The sequence below is a fragment of the Otolemur garnettii genome, unplaced genomic scaffold (assembly GCF_000181295.1).
Source record: "Otolemur garnettii isolate 467f Iridium unplaced genomic scaffold, OtoGar3 scaffold00192, whole genome shotgun sequence".
Taxonomy (NCBI): domain Eukaryota; kingdom Metazoa; phylum Chordata; class Mammalia; order Primates; family Galagidae; genus Otolemur; species Otolemur garnettii.
This window is the reverse complement of record NW_003852587.1, coordinates 137,562-158,007: the sequence shown is the minus strand read 5'-3', so window position 1 is coordinate 158,007 and position 20,446 is coordinate 137,562. Positions and strand designations below refer to the sequence as shown.

General features: G+C 35.6%; 1 protein-coding gene across 4 annotated transcripts in view; it reads left to right on the top strand.

Annotated features, from left to right (window-relative positions):
- CASK (calcium/calmodulin dependent serine protein kinase) overlaps positions 1 to 20,446 on the top strand; it is a 406,622-nt gene that overhangs the window by 280,075 nt on the left and 106,101 nt on the right. For all 4 annotated transcript variants that reach the window (XM_023507605.1, XM_003800989.2, XM_023507604.1 and 1 more), the window contains exons 9-10: positions 527 to 610; positions 9,442 to 9,541. In XM_023507605.1, coding sequence (XP_023363373.1) covers positions 527 to 610; positions 9,442 to 9,541 — 184 coding nt within the window. The remainder of the gene's footprint in view (positions 1 to 526; positions 611 to 9,441; positions 9,542 to 20,446) is intronic.

Sequence of the window (20,446 nt, the reverse complement as noted above, 5' to 3'; positions counted from 1 at the left end):
AGAGTACTGTGGTGTCATAGCTCACAGCAACCTCAAACTCTTGGGCTCAAAGGATTCTCTTGTCTCAGCTTCCCGAGTAGCTGGAACTTCAGGTGCCTGCCACAATGTCTGGCTATTTTTAGAGAGGGAGTCTTGTTCTTGCTCAGAGATTTTGTGATTTTTATAGTCTAGTTATTCCTGACAATGTAGAGTGCCAGTTCAGTTGTGGAGGTGATTTTTCAAATGCCTATTTTTATCTGACAAATCATTTCAAAGATATCTTGATATCTTCCTAATAATTATGATTACTTTAGCCACATAGCAATGTATCTGAAAATTACATTACCTTTTATTTCAATCCTTTATTGTTGCTGAAAATAAAATATTATTTTACTACTAGTTTTAACCTTTGTATCTTCATTTCAGATTGTTTAATAGAATAAAATCGCCAATCTCCTAGAATTTGAGCTTTGTTGTTTGTCTTAGATTAAGCTTCTTCACCTTTTTTAAATGGTTGTATACATTTATTATCTTTTGTCTTTTATAGGAGCGGGACCGTTATGCCTACAAGATTCATCTTCCAGAAACAGTAGAGCAACTGAGGAAATTCAATGCAAGAAGGAAACTAAAGGTAAATTAAAGAACTCAGCAAAAAAGCCAGACAGATATAGTTAAAGATAATATTTTTATTCTGGTTCAGTGCCCATAAATACATAAACCATTGTTTTTGTTATGGCTAAATTCTCATTTCCAAAAATTACCCCCATTTCAATAAGATGTTGGCATTTTAAATCAATTAAGATAACATCTCAGTATGAATCTAAACAATAAATTATGATAAATGGAAGATTACTTATATTTTATATTTGTTGTCTTTAAAATTCATAGCAGAGATATGATTTCATTATTATCCACTATTACTGAATGTGAATCTAGGCATGTTTTCTCAAAATTAAATATTTTGACAGAAAATGTAAGTTTCTTTACTTCAGTGGAAATAACCTTGAATTAGAACTGGAACTAGGATTAAATTACCATCATAAAGCTATAAATAAAATCCCTCTCACTACCTTGATCTACTAGAAAATATTTTCAGATTACTTTCTCATCTTTTCTTTATTCTTCTTAGGTATCTTTATCCCTTTTACTATTCTTTGTATCTTTCACTATACCACAAAAAGAGAAAAGAAAAGAAAAATGGTTATCACTCCATTGGGGGAGTCCATTTGACTTTAAAAGGTTCTGAAAAAGATCTAACATAAAATAGTAGAGTCTTTCCAGCCTCAGGAGAAAATGCTATGGAACAGCATACCTCCCATTCCCAGGGTAACAAAGGAAACTTGCCTTTCTTAAGGACTCAAAATTAAAATTAATGTATGTTTGACTTACTTTGATTCTGATAATGTTAACTCTTCTCTAAGTGATGATTGGACAGTACTCCTTTGTCATATGACTCCTGCCAATTATAAAACTTTTCTTCTTAAGTATTCTCAGATATGTCTTAACTTTCAATAATAAATGAATTTATTATTCAGCCCCTGCAGTTTACGAATGATTGCATACAACTCTAGCTTTGTGAGAATATTTATATGAATTTTGGAGACACTATTAGGCCATTATTTTATCCTTTAGAGCTGAACTGTCCAACATGATATCCACTAGCCACATGCAGCTATTTAAATTTAAATTAAGTAAAAGTAAACAAAATTGAAAGGTCAGTTCCCAGTCACACTAGCACATTTCAATTGCTCGGTAACCACATATTAACTACCATATTTGACAGCATAGGTATAGGAGATTTCCATCATTGTAAAAAATTCTATTGGACAGTGGTATTATAGAACAAGAGAAATTGTAATTTATCACTGTTGGTGTTGTTTATTCCCATTATTCCCATTTTATCCTTTCTCATAGTTGTTTTTGCAGTTCAAATTAGCTGTTCTTTATTTGCTTTAAAAATCCTTCACAAAAATAATTACTAATTATATGCCATTACTGAAATGGTGCCCAAAGAAGTTTCCTAAGACTTTTTTTTTGGCATTGATATTGACTTGAACTGGCGTAGCCTACAAAAGAAAAAAATCTTATTATCTGGCTCGGCACCTGTAGCTCAGTGATTAGGACGCCAGCCATGTACACCAATGCTGGCGGGTTCAAACCTGGCCCCGGCCTGCTAAATAGCAATGACAACTACAACAAAAAAATAGCCGGGCATTGTGGCAGCACCTGCACTTCCAGCTACTTGAGAGGCTGAGGCAAGAGAATCGCTTAAGCCCCAGAGTTTGAGGTTGCTGTGAGCTGTGACACCACGGCATTCTACCTAGGGCAACGTAGTGAGACTATCTCAAAAAATATATATATATCTCTATATATTGTTATCCAAAGTAAAATTTGGTCAGCTATTTCTGAAGTTAGTTTCCTTGGGAAGGAAACTATTAATTATACTTCTTTCTCAACTATTCCCTAAATCTTTTTAACTCAAATGCTGCTTTGGCATCATGTGACATTGCATTATGTGGGGTTGAACCTTTCATTACCCAAGTACAGGCATTTCATTGGACATCTCGTGCTTGCCCCATCACAAGAAGAAGCTATACTTCTCCTAGGGCCACAAAATCAGACTTGGGCCTAAAATAGCCAAAGTGGTGACTAAGATTCACTTGGACAGGGCCAAGCTGTCACATCAGAGAGAGGTCATGTGGATTTACCACATCCCTTTGTAGGGCTATTTAAAATTTTTGAACCACCAGACAATCTAGAATTTGGAAGATCAGCAGTGTCATTATTGAATTTTTTTCAGCTTCTGGTAAGGCTGTGTTCCGTAGAATAGTTCAGCCGTCAGGTTAAAATGTTTTATACTGACCATTCTAAAGAAACTAATTCTAATTCTGACTCTTTTACAATCTTTTAGGACAAAGATTACAACTTCCCTGGCTCTCAGAGCCCACCTCACACCTTATTTTCACATAGCTAGGTGCCCATCCTTCTACCTAGATACTATTTCTAACCTCCTCAAATGGTAGATGACAGCCTAATTTTTATGATTCCCTTGGAAATGATTGAAAGGGAAGTTCACAGAAAACAGTAGAAAATTACTTTTGTTACTTAAGTCATGATCTTTCTTGATGATAGAAAATGTCTTTTCCCCATTTTGGTTTCCAGACAGACATTCAGACATTTCATGTGTTGGATATTTTTCCTTTTTATTGCATACTAAGCTCCAGAATTTTTCTCTAGAAACAATACTTCCCTTAATAAACTATATAATCCCTGTGTACAGAACTAGGTATGAGGATCATATTTTCTCAAACTGAATATTAGGATGCATGGGGCAGACTGTGTGATCTTCAGGCTATGTGGAAAGCTGTGCTCTGTGGGTATGGGGCTCTTAAGGGAACACATTTTTAGTCTAACCCAGGGTATCATCTACTGAAGTAGTTACTGAGCAAAGGGGTGTCTGAGTATTTGAGCTTGTCTATCTAGAGAAGAGGTTCAGGAGGGCATCTGTTCTAGAAGTCATCTCCATTGCTTCATCAATTATTTCTACCCCTAGAAAGCAAATTGCCCCACAGTGAAGTATGCTGAAGAAATTCTATATAAGTAGAAGCAATATTCTATATTTGAGTAAGTTTAGAAAATGAGTTGATGGTGGCTCGGTGCCTGTGGCTCAAGCAGCTAAGGCGCCAGCCACAGACACCTAAGGTGGCGGGTTCGAATCCAGCCCGGACCTGCCAAACAACAATAATGGCTGCAACCAAAAAATAGCCAGGCATTGTGGCGGGCGCCTGTGGTCCCAGCTACTTGGGAGGCAGAGGCAGGAGACTCGCTTGAGCCCAGGAGTTGGAGGTTGCTGTGAGCAGTGAAGCCATAGCACTCTACCTAGGGGGACAGCTTGAGGCTCTGTCTCAAAAAAAAAAAAAAAAAAGAAAAAAGAAAATGAGTTGATCAATATGATTCAATTAAGAGGAAAAAACTATTCCCTGTATATACAGAAAGCAAAGAGGATTTCTGATAACTTTCTATAATATTCCTTTATTGATTTTGCAAACTGCCCAAGTTTTCTCAGACTGACTTATTGGTCTCTTGCATTCCTGAATTGTGCATAGCTAGGAAAGATTTGTTTAGCAGTGCTGTTTGCTAGTATAGGTAGTCCCTGAATTACAAATATCCAACTGACTTACGACACATACTTACAAACAGAGCTTATTACAGGTAATAGGTAAATGTACCTGTTCTAACTTACATACAAATTCAACTTAAGAACAAACCTTCAGAACCCACCTCATTCTCAACTTGGGGACTGCCTGTACTTTATAGAGCTGCATTATCCATTGTAGTAGCCACTAGATGTATGTAGCTACTTATACTTTAATTTTAATAAAGTAATACTAAATAAAATTTAAAACTTGACTTCTCATTTGCACTGGCTACATTTCAAAAGCTCAGTGTCACATGTGGCTAATGGCTACTTTATTGTACAGTACAAGTAAAGAAAGTTCTACCCTCATAGAAAGTTCTCTTGTACAATACTGCTATATAGAATCTTAGTACCTCCAAAAGTAATGCTTATTATACATAAGCAGCACCTTTGGGGAAGTCAACCAGGAAGCTATAATGGCTGCTTTTTGGCAATCTTCCCCTTTCTTATTTATTCAACAAGAGCTAAGATAAGTTTTATCAAAGACCTTTGTGCCTTAATGAAACCTAGCATTTACATACAAGTCCTCTGTAGTGCAGTTCGTACAAAGGTAGTATGTTAGGACAGCATTTACGGGCTCCAGCTAATAGAATTAAATCTGATATCCAAAAGCACCTTTGATTATAAAAACTGAAAACTGTTATTCTGATATGAACAATTCCACAAATAATAATTGAAGTGATTTTGATCTTCCTGTATTTATTTTATAAAGCAATTCTATTAAGAAATGTAGAATTTTTTAATTCCTGTTGGGTAGTATAGCTTTTGAAAGTTATTATGTACCTTTAAGACCATCTTTATAAAATACTTTTATACAGACTCAAGAGGATTTCTAAGATATTCATATCATAGATATGCCATGCAATTGCTCTTAAGTATAGCCACATCAAGTACACTTTGAAGTCTCATTTTTCATTTTCTTTAAAGAAGATAGTATAGCCTCTTTTAGTCATATATCCTGAGAGAATATTACTAAATTCCAGGCATTCAACCTGTGTTTAGAATACATTTGAGTATCATATATGTATAGGTTATGGATGATTAGTTGTAACTATGTGGGAACATATCAGAAGTTCTGATTTAATCAGTGATCTCAGCTAATTATCATCTAGAACCTAATTCTTAGATGTAATAAATCCAAAACCTTAAAGGATTTCTACCTTGAAATAATTTTCTAGCCTTTTAATCATCTCTGTTCAGATTCAACCTCTCCAAATTCTCTACCTTTTTAAGCCGTTGAGTTCAGTGTGTTTGAATCCTAATAGGATGATTCTCTCTCAGATTCTGTTGTCACATACTCCAGCAACGGGCTTTTCCCCCTCGCTGTATTTCCTCGGTATGTTATCCCCCTCAGTCAGCAATATGACTACGTGTTACCTTGCCATTTGGGAACAAAGCCAATTATTCTACATCTGACACTTGTATAATTTGGACTTAGACTTTTTTACATGTACCTTCTTACCCTTATGCCTATCAGATTTATGCTTGTTTCCAAGCTCGGTTAAAGAGTACCCAAAAAAGAGTATTGATTCTGTCTTTTCTGTCTTCAAGTCAGTAATACATCTCTGTTTAACTTTTGTGTTCCTTACTAATTTTGTTGCCTTCTCAACTGCATTCAGTAGTTCAACTTAGCAGAAATCTGAGCTAACCATTTTCCTTTTTTCTATTTCCTTAAACACAAAATCATGTAGCCAGAAGTATTCCATCTTGGCATTTGGACATATTGACATTTCAAGAAAACCATAATTATGATTAAATTAAGAATTACAGTTTCCTTTTCTGTGAATTTAGAATCTGTCTTCTTTCTTTTTTTTTCTTTTATTTCTTTTTTCTTTTTACTAAATCATAGCTGTGTACATTAATACAGTTAGGGGGTACAGTGTACTGTTTTTATATACAATTTGAAATATTTTCATCAACTGGTTAACATAGCCTTCATGTCACTTTCTTAGTTATTGTGTTAAGACATTTATATTCTACATTTAGAAAGATTCACAATTTGCTTAGTATAAAATTACAAGTTTAGTGTTATTTACCTTAATAAATTATGCATAGTCTTCTTAACTCAAAATTATTATGTTTTACTCTTAAAGCATATTAAAGTGTAGCTTCTAAATTAAAGCAGAAAACTTCCTTGTCAAGGGTATAATAAATCAGAAAATTTGAAGAACCACTTGTCTAACAATCTGATTTTATATTGTTATAACCACCAATTCTTCAATAGCAGGAGTGTAGAATAGGCGCAGTGGTTCTCAACCTTCCTAATGCCACAGCCCTTTAATATAGTTCCTGTGGGTTGCAACCCACAGGTTGAGAACCACTGGAATAGGGGTTGGCAAACAACAGCCTGGCAGCCAAATGCAACTCACTGCCTATTTTTACATATAAAGGTTTTTTAGAACATAGTAATGTACACTCATTTATATATTGTCTAAGACTGCTTTGGGGCTGTGTTAGTAGAGTAGTTGCAAAAGAGACCCCATGGCCTTCAAAGCCTAAAATGTTTGCTGTCTGGCCCTTTACAGAAAAAAATTGTTGACCCCTGGCATAGTAGACATCCTTGACTTGAGGAGAATAATGAGTTAATCCCAATTCTGTCTATTCTTGGTTGTGTCTCTTAAGTTAGCAAGATTGCTAAGCCTCTTTGGACCTCAGTTTCCTCATCTGCAAAATGAGTCCATTAAAATGAATTTATCTCTGAGATTGACTCTCAGACTCTAATCAAATTCTATGAGTCCATAAACTATTTCATAGCTATTTTGCTGGTTTACATAATAACTTTACATTGAATATGCAAACCTCATATAGTCCACTGAGTTTGGAGAACTAAATAAAAAAAATTGATAGCCACAAGACACATAAATTAGGAATTTACTGCTGTTGTTTACAGAAGAATTTACCTCTCAGGGTGCTTTTCAAAAGAGTGTTTTCCTAGTAGTATAAATATTTATTTTTAGAATTTTGACTATAATAGTAGTTGAACAGGCCTTGAAACATAAAGCTTAATATCTTAAGAAACTCATTTGAACTTCCTGTGGAAATAAAAATAAAGTATCTCTAAAAGTCGTGTTTCAGTGTGTAGGAAACATGATTTGATATACAAAACAAAAATTTCATCCCCACCCAGCTTTTAGGGAACATGTATAATAAGTAAAGTGAAATAAGCTGCTTCTATAGAAAGAAGAACTCGACATTCACTACTGTTTTTTTTCAATGTGGTCACTATGTTCTGTGTAAGAACCTCTGGATTTGGGGAAATCTCAAAAGTTGTCTAGAATGGTAGCTTCAAGGTGACTTCTCTGTTTTTTGCTTTTACCTTTCTACAATCTCCCTGCTTTTCAATTTATACTTATAGAAAGAAACTCTAAAGTATACTTTGTGGGAATGTATTTTGTTGATGTTTCTGTATATTTATTAACAAATGCCTGAACACATAAAAAACTTATCTTTATTTTCAGAAAAACCCAAGAGTTCAATATTTAAAATTTAGACTAAGACTACTACTTAGGTAATGTGATACTTAAACTACCTAAATGAACAATTCCATACAGACCAGCAAAAGGCCCTACGCATGTTCTAGTGCTGTGTTAGTGGAGTCAGTCATGATTTACTGCATTTACAAAATGCTTTACAGTTTGTAAAGCACCTTCATATACCTTATGACTTTTGACACTCCTGTAAGATGTTATGTCACTTTTATTAATGTCTTCACTTTACAAATATGAAAACTTAGAGATCCTAAATGATTTACTCACGCAGTGTCGTGTACCTGGAAAGTAGCAAAGCTAGGAAGCAAATTCCCAAGTTTTATCATTCTTCCTGTTACTAGAACAATAACTTCCAACATTTTCCCATTCAATAGTCCGAAGGGATGTCACACACTCAATAAGGCAATGATTCTAAACTAGGAATCAGGGGAGGCTATGCAAGTGGCATAAAAGAGTCCCATGTGGTTGATTCTGATCTCTGGCCTCATGGAGAAGTACTATACAAGAGTAAAACATAGTCATTGTTGAAAGGGGGAAAATTATTTAAAAAAGAAAAATAATTCATAATCCTACCATCCAGAGATAATTAATGCTATTAACATTCTGACATATAGTCTTTTATATCTATATTAACTTTTTCCCCCCAAAATGAGATCATGCTATACATTGTTTTAGAACAATTTTTTGCATTGCAAACATCTTTCTGCAGCATTATTATTATTATTATTTTTGGCAGGGGCTGGGGTTTGAATCCACCACCTCCAGCATATGGGGCCAGTGCCCTACCCCCTCAAGCCACAGGTGCCACTCCTTGACTTTTTTAATTTTTTAAATTTTATTTCAGATTAATATAAGGGTGCCTAGGATTTAAATTACATTGTTTGCATTTGTTAGGTAAAGTCCAAGTTATAGTTGGGCCCTTTACCAGGAGATGTACCATATACCCCTACATTGTACCCAATATGTAGAGTTTACCAAACCTCCCTGCTTCTTGAATTTAAATGTGTTTTTCTTTTATGTGGGCATATAGCTGTTTATCTCCTAGTTTCATATTAATATTGAGGACATGGGGCTCCCGTAGCACAGTGGTTAGGGCACCGGCCACATGCACTGGGGCTGGTAGTTTTGAACCTGGCCCAGGCCTGCTAAAACGAAAAAATATATAGCCAGGCATTATGTCAGGCGCCTGTAGTCCCAGCTACTGGGGAGGCTGAGGCAAGAGATCACTTGAACCTAGGAGTTAGAGGTTGCCGTGAGCTATGATACTATGGCACTCTACCAAGGGCAACAAAGTGAGACTCTGTTTATCTCAATAAAAATATATATATATATATAGAGAGAGAGGACATTTGCACTTAAATGTTTATAGCAGCTCAATTCAAAATCACAAAGATTTAGAAACAACCCAAGTGCCCATCAACCCATAAATGGATAAATATTTGACTTTCTTAATAATCCTTAAAATATGCCTCTGCGCCCGTAGCACAGTAGTTATGGCGCCAGCCACATACACCAAGGCTGGCAGGTTAGAACCCAACAGTGACAACTGCAACAAAGAAATAGCCAGGCATTGTGGTAGGCACCTATAGTCCCAGCTACTTGGGAGGCTCAGGCAAGAGAATCACTTAAGCCCAAGAGTTTGAGGTTGCTGTGAGCTGTGACACCACGGCACTCTACCAGGGGCAACAAAGTAAGACTCAAAAAATAACAATAATAATTTGTTAAGTAACTTGTTTATATTTATGTAATAATGTACTTTTAATCTCTTTGCTTTAGGGTGCAGTACTAGCTGCTGTGTCAAGTCACAAATTCAACTCATTCTATGGGGATCCCCCTGAAGAGTTGCCAGATTTCTCTGAAGACCCTACCTCCTCAGGTAATTGGATAATTCATTCATTCACCTGTACGAATCATGCTATGTCTACATCCTTTCTCTTCCATTGTCAATAAACTTTTTCTATGAATTTAGTCAAATCCTTCAAGGGAGTCTAAGGAAGTTTGTCAGCAGCCAAATCCTGTCTATATATCTCTTGTTCTTTTTTTAATACCAAAGTTGCTTTCTTCTACAGGTCCAAAACCAACGTTTCACTTGTTTCTTTTTATCTCAGTAATACTTCTTCACCTTTCCACAGTCTAGACCCAACATACACTTCATCCAGTCCAGCCTTGCAGTCAGTCTTTCTGGATCTTTCTGATTACCTTCCCTCTCACAGAAACTTCTAACGTAAGACTTTCCCCATATCAACCGTATTAGATCAGACTTTGGGACAACACTGCTTTGAATTGAATATTTTAATATATGTATATAAAGCTATCTTGTAAGTTATCTCTTGAAACAATTATCAAGTTCTTCTCTTTCTCTAAATTCCATAATATACGTATGCAAGGGAGAAGAACATAGAAGAATTACCTGTTTTGATGAACTGTGCATAGGTACTCCTGAAAAAACTTGCTAGTGTTCACAAAATCATTTTATAAAATGCTCAGATATCCATCTTACCACTGAGCTATTCTCAAGGATCATTTACTAAAAATCCATAGGAACCATTTACATATATATGTACATGCATGTGCATATATGTTTTATGAGTTTTTAAATTTTATCTATGTGTTTATTTACTTAACTCCTGAGTCTTTTTTTTTTTAAACTCCTAAGTCTTATGTCCTCTGGCCTCAGCTTTTTTTCTTTCTTTCATTAGGTTACTAGTGTATGTGATATGGTTGACTTTGTGCTGCTGATTCGGTTTTTGTACTCTTGGAGTGGCTTCTTTAATATTCATGTATTACCATTGGACCCTGGGCCCTTCCTAAAGCATGGTTGGTTGTTCCACTCTTAGCAATGGAGGAAGAGTAGGTATACTAATGATTCTTCCCTGTTGAGATCATTAGCATCTGTCAATAGTAATGTTTCTTCCCTCCTGTTTATACATGTATATGCACGTACATACACAGAATTTCTTACCAATTAATATGTGTTTATACCTGATACAAAATGCCAGGATCAAATTTCCCATTCCAGCGGGAATATAGTCCTTATTTTGATTTTTACCAACTGGGACATGACTCTTCCTCTTTTGAATGAAGGTAATTTCCAAAAACATTCAGAAACAGGAATCTTAGAGAAGAGTCTCTTTGAGGAGGAAGCCTTGCCATTTTCCTCTTGTGCTGACTTGGTAATTATCCACACCCCTTACCACATAAAAGGCACGGACATAGTTTTGTTTATAGGTATGGTTCCCAGTGCTCCTTATCATTTCACATCTGTCTTTTTTTCCTCTAGTTCATTTTGTTCCTTCCACTTGTAACTTTTTTTATTAGCTTAAACCTCTGACTTCTCTCCTCACACTCAGATTACAGTTGGATCTAGTAATCCAGTTGGATACAGTTGGATCTAGGGCAGTGGATCTAGTAATCACTTTTATGTCATACTGTGACTACATTATATAGTCATGTATTTAGGATAAATCTCTCTGAGATTTTAGGACAAGATCTCTACTGCCACGTATTCTTAGAAATGGACCTAAATATAAAACCAGCACATTGTACCCCATAATTGCATTAATGTACACACCTATGATTTAATAAAAAAAAAAAAAGAAAAGAAAAGAAATGGACCTAAAGAACAGTATGGTCCTTGCAAATCACTTTATAGATCTAATTGCCTTGACATTTATCTCTGCCTAGCAGGAATTTATTGAACTCTTAAGTAAATTTCTGTTTATCTTACTTGATTTTTAGGCGAAAAAGACATTTCTTCCTTCATCTGCCAGTAACCTACAAACCCTCAAATTTGTTAATTCACTATTTAGCATTCCTTCTTACCCTCCCTTTCCTGTAGTCACACCTATTTCTCTTTCTTTCTCTATTTTCTTTTTCTTTTTTTGAAATTCCTGCATCTTAATGATCTTGTAAATAGTTTGTATCATGATTTGACACGCTAAATGTCTATTGTAAGTATTTTTTAATTGTACTGTGCAGGTGCTACAAATAGAAAATGGAAGAATTAAAATGCTGTGTACATAGCTAACACTAATCACCCTAAATTTAAAAAAAAAATTTAAATCTTTTAATTATAAAATTTTGAAGAAAATGCTAATGTTTTCCTAAATTTCACATACCTATCAGAAATTATTGATATATTTGTTTCTTTTTTTTTGAGACAGAGTCTCAAGCTGTCGCCCTGGGTAGAGTGCCAAACCTTAAACTCTTGGGCTCAAACGATTCTCTTGCCTCAGCCTCCCAAGTAGCTGGGATTATAGGTGCCTACCACGATGCCTGGCTATTTTGTTGTTGTTGTTGTTGTTGTAGTTATCATTGTTGTTTTAGCAGGCCCCGGGCAGGGTTCGAACCTGCCAGCCTCGGTATATGTGGCTGGCGGCCTATCCACTGAGCTATAAGGCACTACCTATTAATATATTTCTAAAATTAATTTTTAATACTAAGCCATTTAAAGGAAGGTATTCTACTATTATGATCAGTGTTGTTTATCAAATAGCTATTTGCCAGCAACAGATAGCTATATGTTAGTTATAGAAAGCTGATCATTTACCTGGTTCTCCCATAGAACTTTACATTTTTATAAGTCAAAACATCTATATTTTTGTTATTTTATCTTTTAATATTTTTATTAATTTCCAAGCATAATTTTTTTAATTTATGTTTTGTGGCACAGGCATTGTGGATAGAATGTGAAAATAACATACACGAGTTTCAGGGTAATTAAGAGCGATTTTAGGAAGAACAAAGAGGAAGTTTAGAGCACTTCCAAAGAGAATTTGGAAATGGGTCTCTCTCATGGAGAAGAAAAGGTGAGAGAGAGACCTCCAAGCCTGAATTCTTCTCTGTTTATATTAATGCCTAAAATCTATATCATTTATTTTAAGTTCCCAAAGTTATCCTTTCCGGTCGTTATGTTAAATTTGCCTGAGTTAGTTTTTCAGTACCAAACATGAAGCACTTTTCCTCATTACCTGAAAGTTTGTTCAAGTCCATGGGGAAAAGAGAAAAATGATCATATAGCATGTACTTTCAGGGAGTAGTTTTGGGGGATACAAGGTAGGAGAAGGGAGAAAGAGAGAGCGGGAGAAACAGTGAGTGTATGCATGAGGAAGCACAATGTAAAGTCACCAACTGCCTTTTCTTGACATGGACTGTCTTTGTTTTCTATCTTTACATAATGCCTTTTCTGTTCTTTTTATGAAATGATAATAAATGATAGGTAGCTAGATTTTTAATGACCTTACTTGACAAAATTTAAAATTAATAATCCTAATTTGGTCTCTAAAATTCTTTGAAATTTTACTGGTCTATGAGAATCCCAAAGTCTGAGAAGAGCAGTAATGCCGCCTGCTCCAAAAATATAGCATATTGTTTCCTTAAATTAAAGTCTTTTCTTGGTAAAAAGTAATACTGTATGCACTTCGGAAAATATGAATATTTTAAATCATAATTTAAAAACTAATCACTTTCCCAATTTGTCATCTAATGAAAAATCAAGCATGTTTAGGTATATTGTTTACAATGTAAAATAATTTTTTTATAAAAGATTTTTTCTATTTTGATTATTGAAATTGGTGCATTATGCATTTGCTAGAATTCATTGAGTTTACTCTTATGATACACAGTGTATTATTGCTTTGTCACTTGATAATTCAAAGTAGAAATATTCTATTCTCATATTTCAAATCAAAGAAGTCAGAACCATAGCTTAGTGTTTGATGTCTGAATCCTAAACAGTCCCAGTGATTGTGCTCATGAAACATGAGGGCTTACTTTGGGGTCAGCTGGGGGACCATGCTTCTTGTGGCTCATCTAGTGGGCCTACTGTGGCTTGATAACCTGCTTGCTCTAAAATCATACTGTTTGTTGTTTGTCCATATGCTGCCTTCCTCCTAGGACTTCTAGCAGCAGAAAGTAGGTATCCCTTTGTTTTCCTCTAAGGTTTATCTTTTATGCAAAAGTGTTTGGCTTTGCATGATTCATAATCAGCTTGACTTTTTCCTTGGCTGTTTGTGTTTAGATGTTTAAGTATGAATTTTAACACTGCTTGATCATAAATAAAAATTTGGATATACTGATTTTTCGAGGCACTGTTACACAAAATTAACATTTTACTTCTTTCGTAAAAGGGAAAAAGGCAGTGTTAAAATTTCGACCACATTTAATATTATTTCACATCTGAATTTCAAACACAAATACATTAATTATGGGGAAATGGTAACATTTTATTTTATAGTTTGCTTTCAAGAAAACTTTCAGGGTAAGTGAATTTTACTTTGACAATTACATAAGCTATAAGTGGTCTTTATTTTTGTTACCAAGTCCATTTTCAGTTTATCAACTTGGAGTTGTGAAATAAACTGTGAAATCATGTCTCTTGACTTCTACCATCAGAACATTTATAAGGCTAGATTTTAATTATAAAGGCATATAATTTTAGTATGTGAGAAAATTAAAAATGTAAGAAATGTACACATACAGAAAATGAATATAAGTAAAACTGAGGCAATCTAAAAAGATGGGTAGATTGTTCTATGTCAGTATTCTAGTTATGATAATATATTATTATTTTGTGAAATGTTACCAGTGGGGCAACTGAGCAAAGTATGCACATATATAAGAAATCTCTCTTATAAATACATATGAATGTGTAATTATCTCAATAAAATTTTTAATTAAAAAATACAATAAACCTTTACCTCAAAGATAAATGAGAAAATCTGAATATTAATTATTGAATTCATTATCTCATTTTCTTACATTAGTTATTTGTAGCTCAAATTGCAGCTGATTTAATATAAAAATCTCCTAGTATATTAGTTACCTATTGCTGTGTAGTGAATTATCTCAAAGCATCATTTATCATCTTGAAGTTTCTGTGGGTCAGGAATCCAGGCATGGCTTAGCTGAATGCTTCTGGTTCAAGATCTTCCCTGAGATTGCAATCCAAAACTGCCATCTTACCTAAAAGCACAACTATAGAGGGATTTCTCTTCCAGGCTTATTCACAGGGTTGTTGACGGGCTTCGTTTCCTCACCAGCTATGGTCCCCTTCATAGAACTTTTTACAACCTGGCAGCTTGCTTTCCTAGCACGAATGATCAAAGAGAGGGCACAAGTGAGAGAGTGTCCCCAAGACAGAAGACAGTCTTTATAATCTAATCCTGGAAGTGATATTTTATTGCTTCTACCCTATTATGTTCTTTAGAAATAAGTCAATAAGTCCAGGGGAGGAGATTGATTATACAAGGGTGGGAATGCCAGGAAGCCAGGTCATTAGAGGCCATCTTAGGGGCTGCCTACCATGTACAAGATAATGACAATTAAAAAATGTGAGATTCTTCCCATATTAGCATTTCTGCCCCTTTCCCTCTTTCTTCCCTCTTTTACTCTTATTGGTAGACCTATCATGTCATTTGGGAAAGAGCATCTTAGATATATCAATAGTGCTTTTCCTTAGTTGTAAAGCTTTATACAGATGGGTGCTTAATAGCCAGCAGAATGTTATTGAAGAGCCTTGAAAAACTCATGCTCAAAGATGTTGCTATTTGGAAGCATAGAGTATTTTAATAAGCATGATGAAATTAAAATTATAACATCTGTATTCTGACATAATACATATGCAGAGTTTACTTCCTTTAATAAACTTCAAATTTCTAAACCAAAATGTATAAATAACGAATCTAAAGTATTTTAAGTTTTCATAACTTGAATTTAATACACCCAGTACTTAAGTTCAAAATATAGTTTCCAGGCTTGGCGCCCATAGCTCTGTGGTTAGGGTGCCAGCCACATACACCAGGGCTAGCAGGTTCAAACCTGGCCCAGGCCTACTAAACAACAGTGACAAATACGTCAAAAAAATAGCCGATTGTTGTGGCGGGTGCCTGTAGTCCCAACTACTTGGGAGGCTGAGGCAAGAGAATCACTTAAGCTCAAGAAGAGTTTGAGGTTGCTATGAGCTGTGATGCCATGGCACTGTACCAAGAGTGACATAGTGAGACTCTATGTATAAATATATATATTTTTTTACATTACAACATTCATATTCTTTAGAATATGATTGATAATCTGAATTTGCTTTGTACAATGGGATGAGGAAGGGGGAAAGATATTGACTGCAAAAGGATAAGAAAGAACTTTTCTGAAGTGCTGGCATGAACATTTAAATTGGTGAATTTTAACTTAAAACATATACCTTAGTAAGCAGATTTTTTAAAAGACTGGTTTTGTGCTTACAAGGATGGGCTTTGATTGTATGGGTGGTAAGAATATGTGTATAGAAGGCCAGGCGCAATGGCTGACGCCTGTAATCCTAGCACTCTGGGAGGCCGAGGTGGGTGGATTGCCCTGAGCTCACAGGTTCCAGACCAGCCTGAGCAAGAGTGAGACCCTGTCTCTAAAAATAGCCAGTCATTGTGGCAGTCACCTGTGATCCCAGCTACTTGGGGAGGCTGAGTCAAGAGAATTGCCTAAGCCCAAGAGTCTGAGATAGCTGTGAGCTGTGACACCATAGCACTCTACCAGGTGGTGATAAAGCGAGACTCTGTCTCAAAAAAAAAAAAGAATATGTGTATATAGAGATATAATGTGTTAAAGAATATGTGTATAGAGATATAATGTCTTAATGGATCACTAATTTGGGAAGACAGGTCATTGATTATTCTTAAGAGGAGCTAGACTAGATTCAGATGTTAGATTTGCCTCGGTGATACTGGGTTTTATAACTATACATATAATTTAAGAAATACACAAATTTTTATTGAAATAACTACAGGGAAAACGTGGGTGTACCAAAATTCATTGAATGGTAACACTTAAGATCTGCGTATTTCACTCTCTGTAAATTTTACCTAAGAGAAAGAAAGACGTATTTCAGTCTTTGCTAAAGTGTTTAAGGGTAAAGTATATTGATGTTGTCCACTCTGCCATTTACTTTGAAATCAGTGAAAAATAAGTAGAATTAGGGATGGATGAATGGATAGGTGTGCTAAAGCAAATACATCAGGCTGTTAACTATGTAGGATCTAGGTGGTAGATAGAATTCTCTCAAACTTTCTTCATGTTTGAAATTTTTCATAGTGAAATGTAGAAGGAAAAAGTTTTAAGGCAGACTTAGCTGACTTTGACACTGAGAACTTTTTAGTCTAAACATTCTACTGTTTGTTTTTCTGTCTTCCTTTTGGGTTATTTTTATTCAGCCAACTTTTTTATGAGACTTTTCTACTCTTGTAATGAAATTGTTCTAGACTTGAAGCTTTTATTGACCTTAAAAGCATATTCCTCTTTAAAGGAATAGGCTTAGAAAACATTTTTAAAACAGTTGACATATTTGTCTTTTTTTTGACTCTCATTCCATAATACTAGCAAAAAACTTTTGAAAAACTTGTTTGTACCAGTGAGTTTTGTTTAAAAAGTAGAAGTGATCAAAGTTAAAATGTATGATTATAAACCTGATTTTTAGATACAAACTTGATTAGCAAATGAATTGTGTAAGTGAAATACTATTCTGAAGGCAGAGCATGATTACTTCTAATAAATTCATCACTGGACCAAGGGCTAGAAAAAAGCCTTATATGGTAAATAAAATTTAGATTAAAGAGAATAGAAATTGGACATCAGCTCATTACCAAATACACATTATTCTGGCGCATTGCTGAGGATAAAACATGGTGGTGGAGGGCAGAGACAGTCTGTGCTGGAAAGAGCACTATTCTAAGAGTCAGAGACCGGACTCTAGGATTCGCTCTTCTACTCACTGCTTGTAGTCCTTAGATCATTTAACCCTCCTGAGCCTCTTATTTTGCAAATATAAGAGCACTTGCCTTCAGGATAGGGTATTATGGAATCATATTAAGTAGTGAGTATAAAAGCACTCTGGAAATTATAAATTGTTATACAAATATCGGTATTAAAATAATTTTCATTGGGCCAGACATGGTGGCTCACACCTCTAATCCTAGCACCCTGGGAGGCCGAGGTAGGTGGATTGCCTGAGCTCACAGGTTCGAGACCAGCCTGAGCCAGAGTGAGACCTCGTCTCTAAAAATAGCCGGGAGTTGTGGCAGTCGCCTGTAGTCTCAGCTACTCGGGAGGCTGAGGCAAGAGAATGGCTTAAGCCCAAGAGTTTGAGGTTGCTGTGAGCTGTGATGCTACGGCACTCTACCAAGGGCAACAAAGTGATACTCTGTCTCAAAATAAAAATAAAAAAAGAAAATAAATAAAATAGGGTGGTGCCTGTGGCTCAAAGGAGTAGGGTGCCAGCCCCATATGCCGGAGGTAGCGGGTTCAAATCTGGCCCCAGCCAAAAAAAAATAATAATAATAAAATAAATAAAATAATTTTCATTATGATTTTAAAGAAACAGTGTTATGTGTGTTATATAAATTGGTTTTTGTAGTTAAGTCTTTCATTCCGAGCTTTATTTTCAACTCTTCAGAATTTGCTCAGAAAAAAATCATTTTAATCAAGTATGTTTTTATGAAATGCTTTTGAGACAGAGTCTCACTTTCTTGCCCCTGGTAGAGTTCTATGGCATCATAGCTCACTGCAACCTCAAACTCTTGGGCTCAAGCGATTCTCTTGCCTCAGCCTCCCGAGTAGCTAGGACTATAGGCTCCTGCCACAACGCCCAGCTATCTTTTCTAGAGACAGGATCTCACTCTTGCTCAGGCTGGTCTCAAACTTGTGAGCGTAAGCAATCCACCCACCTTGGCCTCCCAGAGTGCTAGCATTATAGGTGTGAGCTACCACACCTGACTCAAATGCTTTTTTGTAAAAAACACTCTGCAAAGCATAGCCTAGAATATAAAGGTGAATAGGATGCCTATATGTCCTGCCATTAAGTAAACTACCCTCTGAGATGAACTCATGTATTGTTTAGTGATTGTGTTTTTTCAAGATAGTTACAAGTTTATTGAGAGGTTTTATAGGAAAAACATCCTTTTTACTTTGAGAAAAGTAAATAGTTATTTTATTTATGACAGTATCGGTCTACAAAATGAATACTAGTAACAGCTTAATTACTGTGTGTGTATGTTGCATTATGTTAATTATCACTACTGCCTCAGTGTTTACAATCTGAAATAAATAACAATGGAAAAGCCCCAGAAATGTATTTATGCTCATTTATATTTTTTAGTAAATTGAAAATATATAAGACTTTTAGATGGGCTTGATACTGAACTTGTAGATGTCAAATATACATATCCATCTGACCAAGGATGTGTCTCGTGGTTCTGTTGGTTATACTCAAAGAAAGAAATAATGAAACTAAAATAGGTGTTAACCAAGGTTGACAGGTTCAAGCCTGACCAGGCCTGCTAAACAACAATGACAACTGCAGTGAAAAAAATAGCCAGACATTGTAGCTGGTGCCTGTAGTCCCAGCTACTTGGGAGGCTGAGGCAAGAGAATCTCTTAAGCCCAAGAGTCTGAGGTTGCTGTGAGCTGTGATGCTACAGCACTCTACCGAAGGTGACATAGTGAAACTCTGTCTCAAAAAAAAAAAAGCAGGTGTTAAAAGAGGTGTTAAAATGATCAAGGTTTTTTGAGGTTAGACCAAAAATACGTGTTTATTCAATGTGAAAAAGATGAAGGAGAAGTGTAATGAGAACTATAATTTTCCTACCTAATTACAGAAACTTAAAATTAAGGGCACTTTGCAAAACTTCAAAATAGGCAGCTTGAATACAGCTAGAGAAATACTTTTTTCCTAATTAAGGACCCACCAAATTAATCACATTTGAGTAGAAGATAAGGCTATAAATCAGTTCAGAAGGTGACAGATCCAAGGAGGTTTAATAAACCTGTTGAGATTGTGGGTCTTGCCTTCTGGCATTGCCCACTAATGGATTCCTTTGTGCTTTCCAGCAAAGCATCTACTGGGCCTGTCAACAGAGTTGATCCAATGTGGAAACAGTGAATTCCTGCTTCTCTTTGAGGCTGCTCCAACTCCTTCCTGGGCAGCCAGTATGCCACTTTGTTTTTATGTCTTTATCATTTACCTCAGTATATAGTATACTTACTTCACACATCAGCCTGAGAGCCCCTTCCTCAGCCAAAAGCAGAAACACTTAATAAGGGTTTTATTATTGCCTGACCCAATAGGGCATTGCTCAAGTTCCTTTCCTACCTCCATATTCATGCATAAACCACGCAACTTCTTGATGAAGTTTCCCTGTATGTTTTCTAGCACAGCCAATTAGTATAGTAAGGTAGACAGAGCACAGACTTTGGAGCCAAAACCAGGTTGGAGTCTTGTGTCCACCACTTACTAGCCATGACCTTCCTTGACCCCTGTGAACCACCATTCCCTATCTAGAAAAGTGGGATAATTAATATCTGCCTAGAACACTCAAGAATTGGGAGCTGCTGCTATTATTATGCTTCCTTAAGTAACTAATTCAGTACATACTTTATACATGTTATAAAATGAATAAAATATATACCCACCATGAGGACGTCACAGCTCAGAGAAAAAGGTAAACAAATACACGCACAAGTAACCCATGCAGTGTGCTGGTGGTACAGCAATGGCATGAAGCACTTAGGGAGCTCACAGACTGACAAGTGATGCGTCCCTGGTCTGGTCTGGACAAAATTGCGTCCTAGTCATTATACTGACCATCTTAGTATTTGCTTGATACAAAGTTGTTTTAATCTTATATTATCAATAAACTGCTGCATAAATTATACATCAGCATAAGTAATGGGGGATAAGGACAATAAAAAATAAGATTTCACTAAGACAACTGAATGAAGATGATAATTAGGTTTCTGT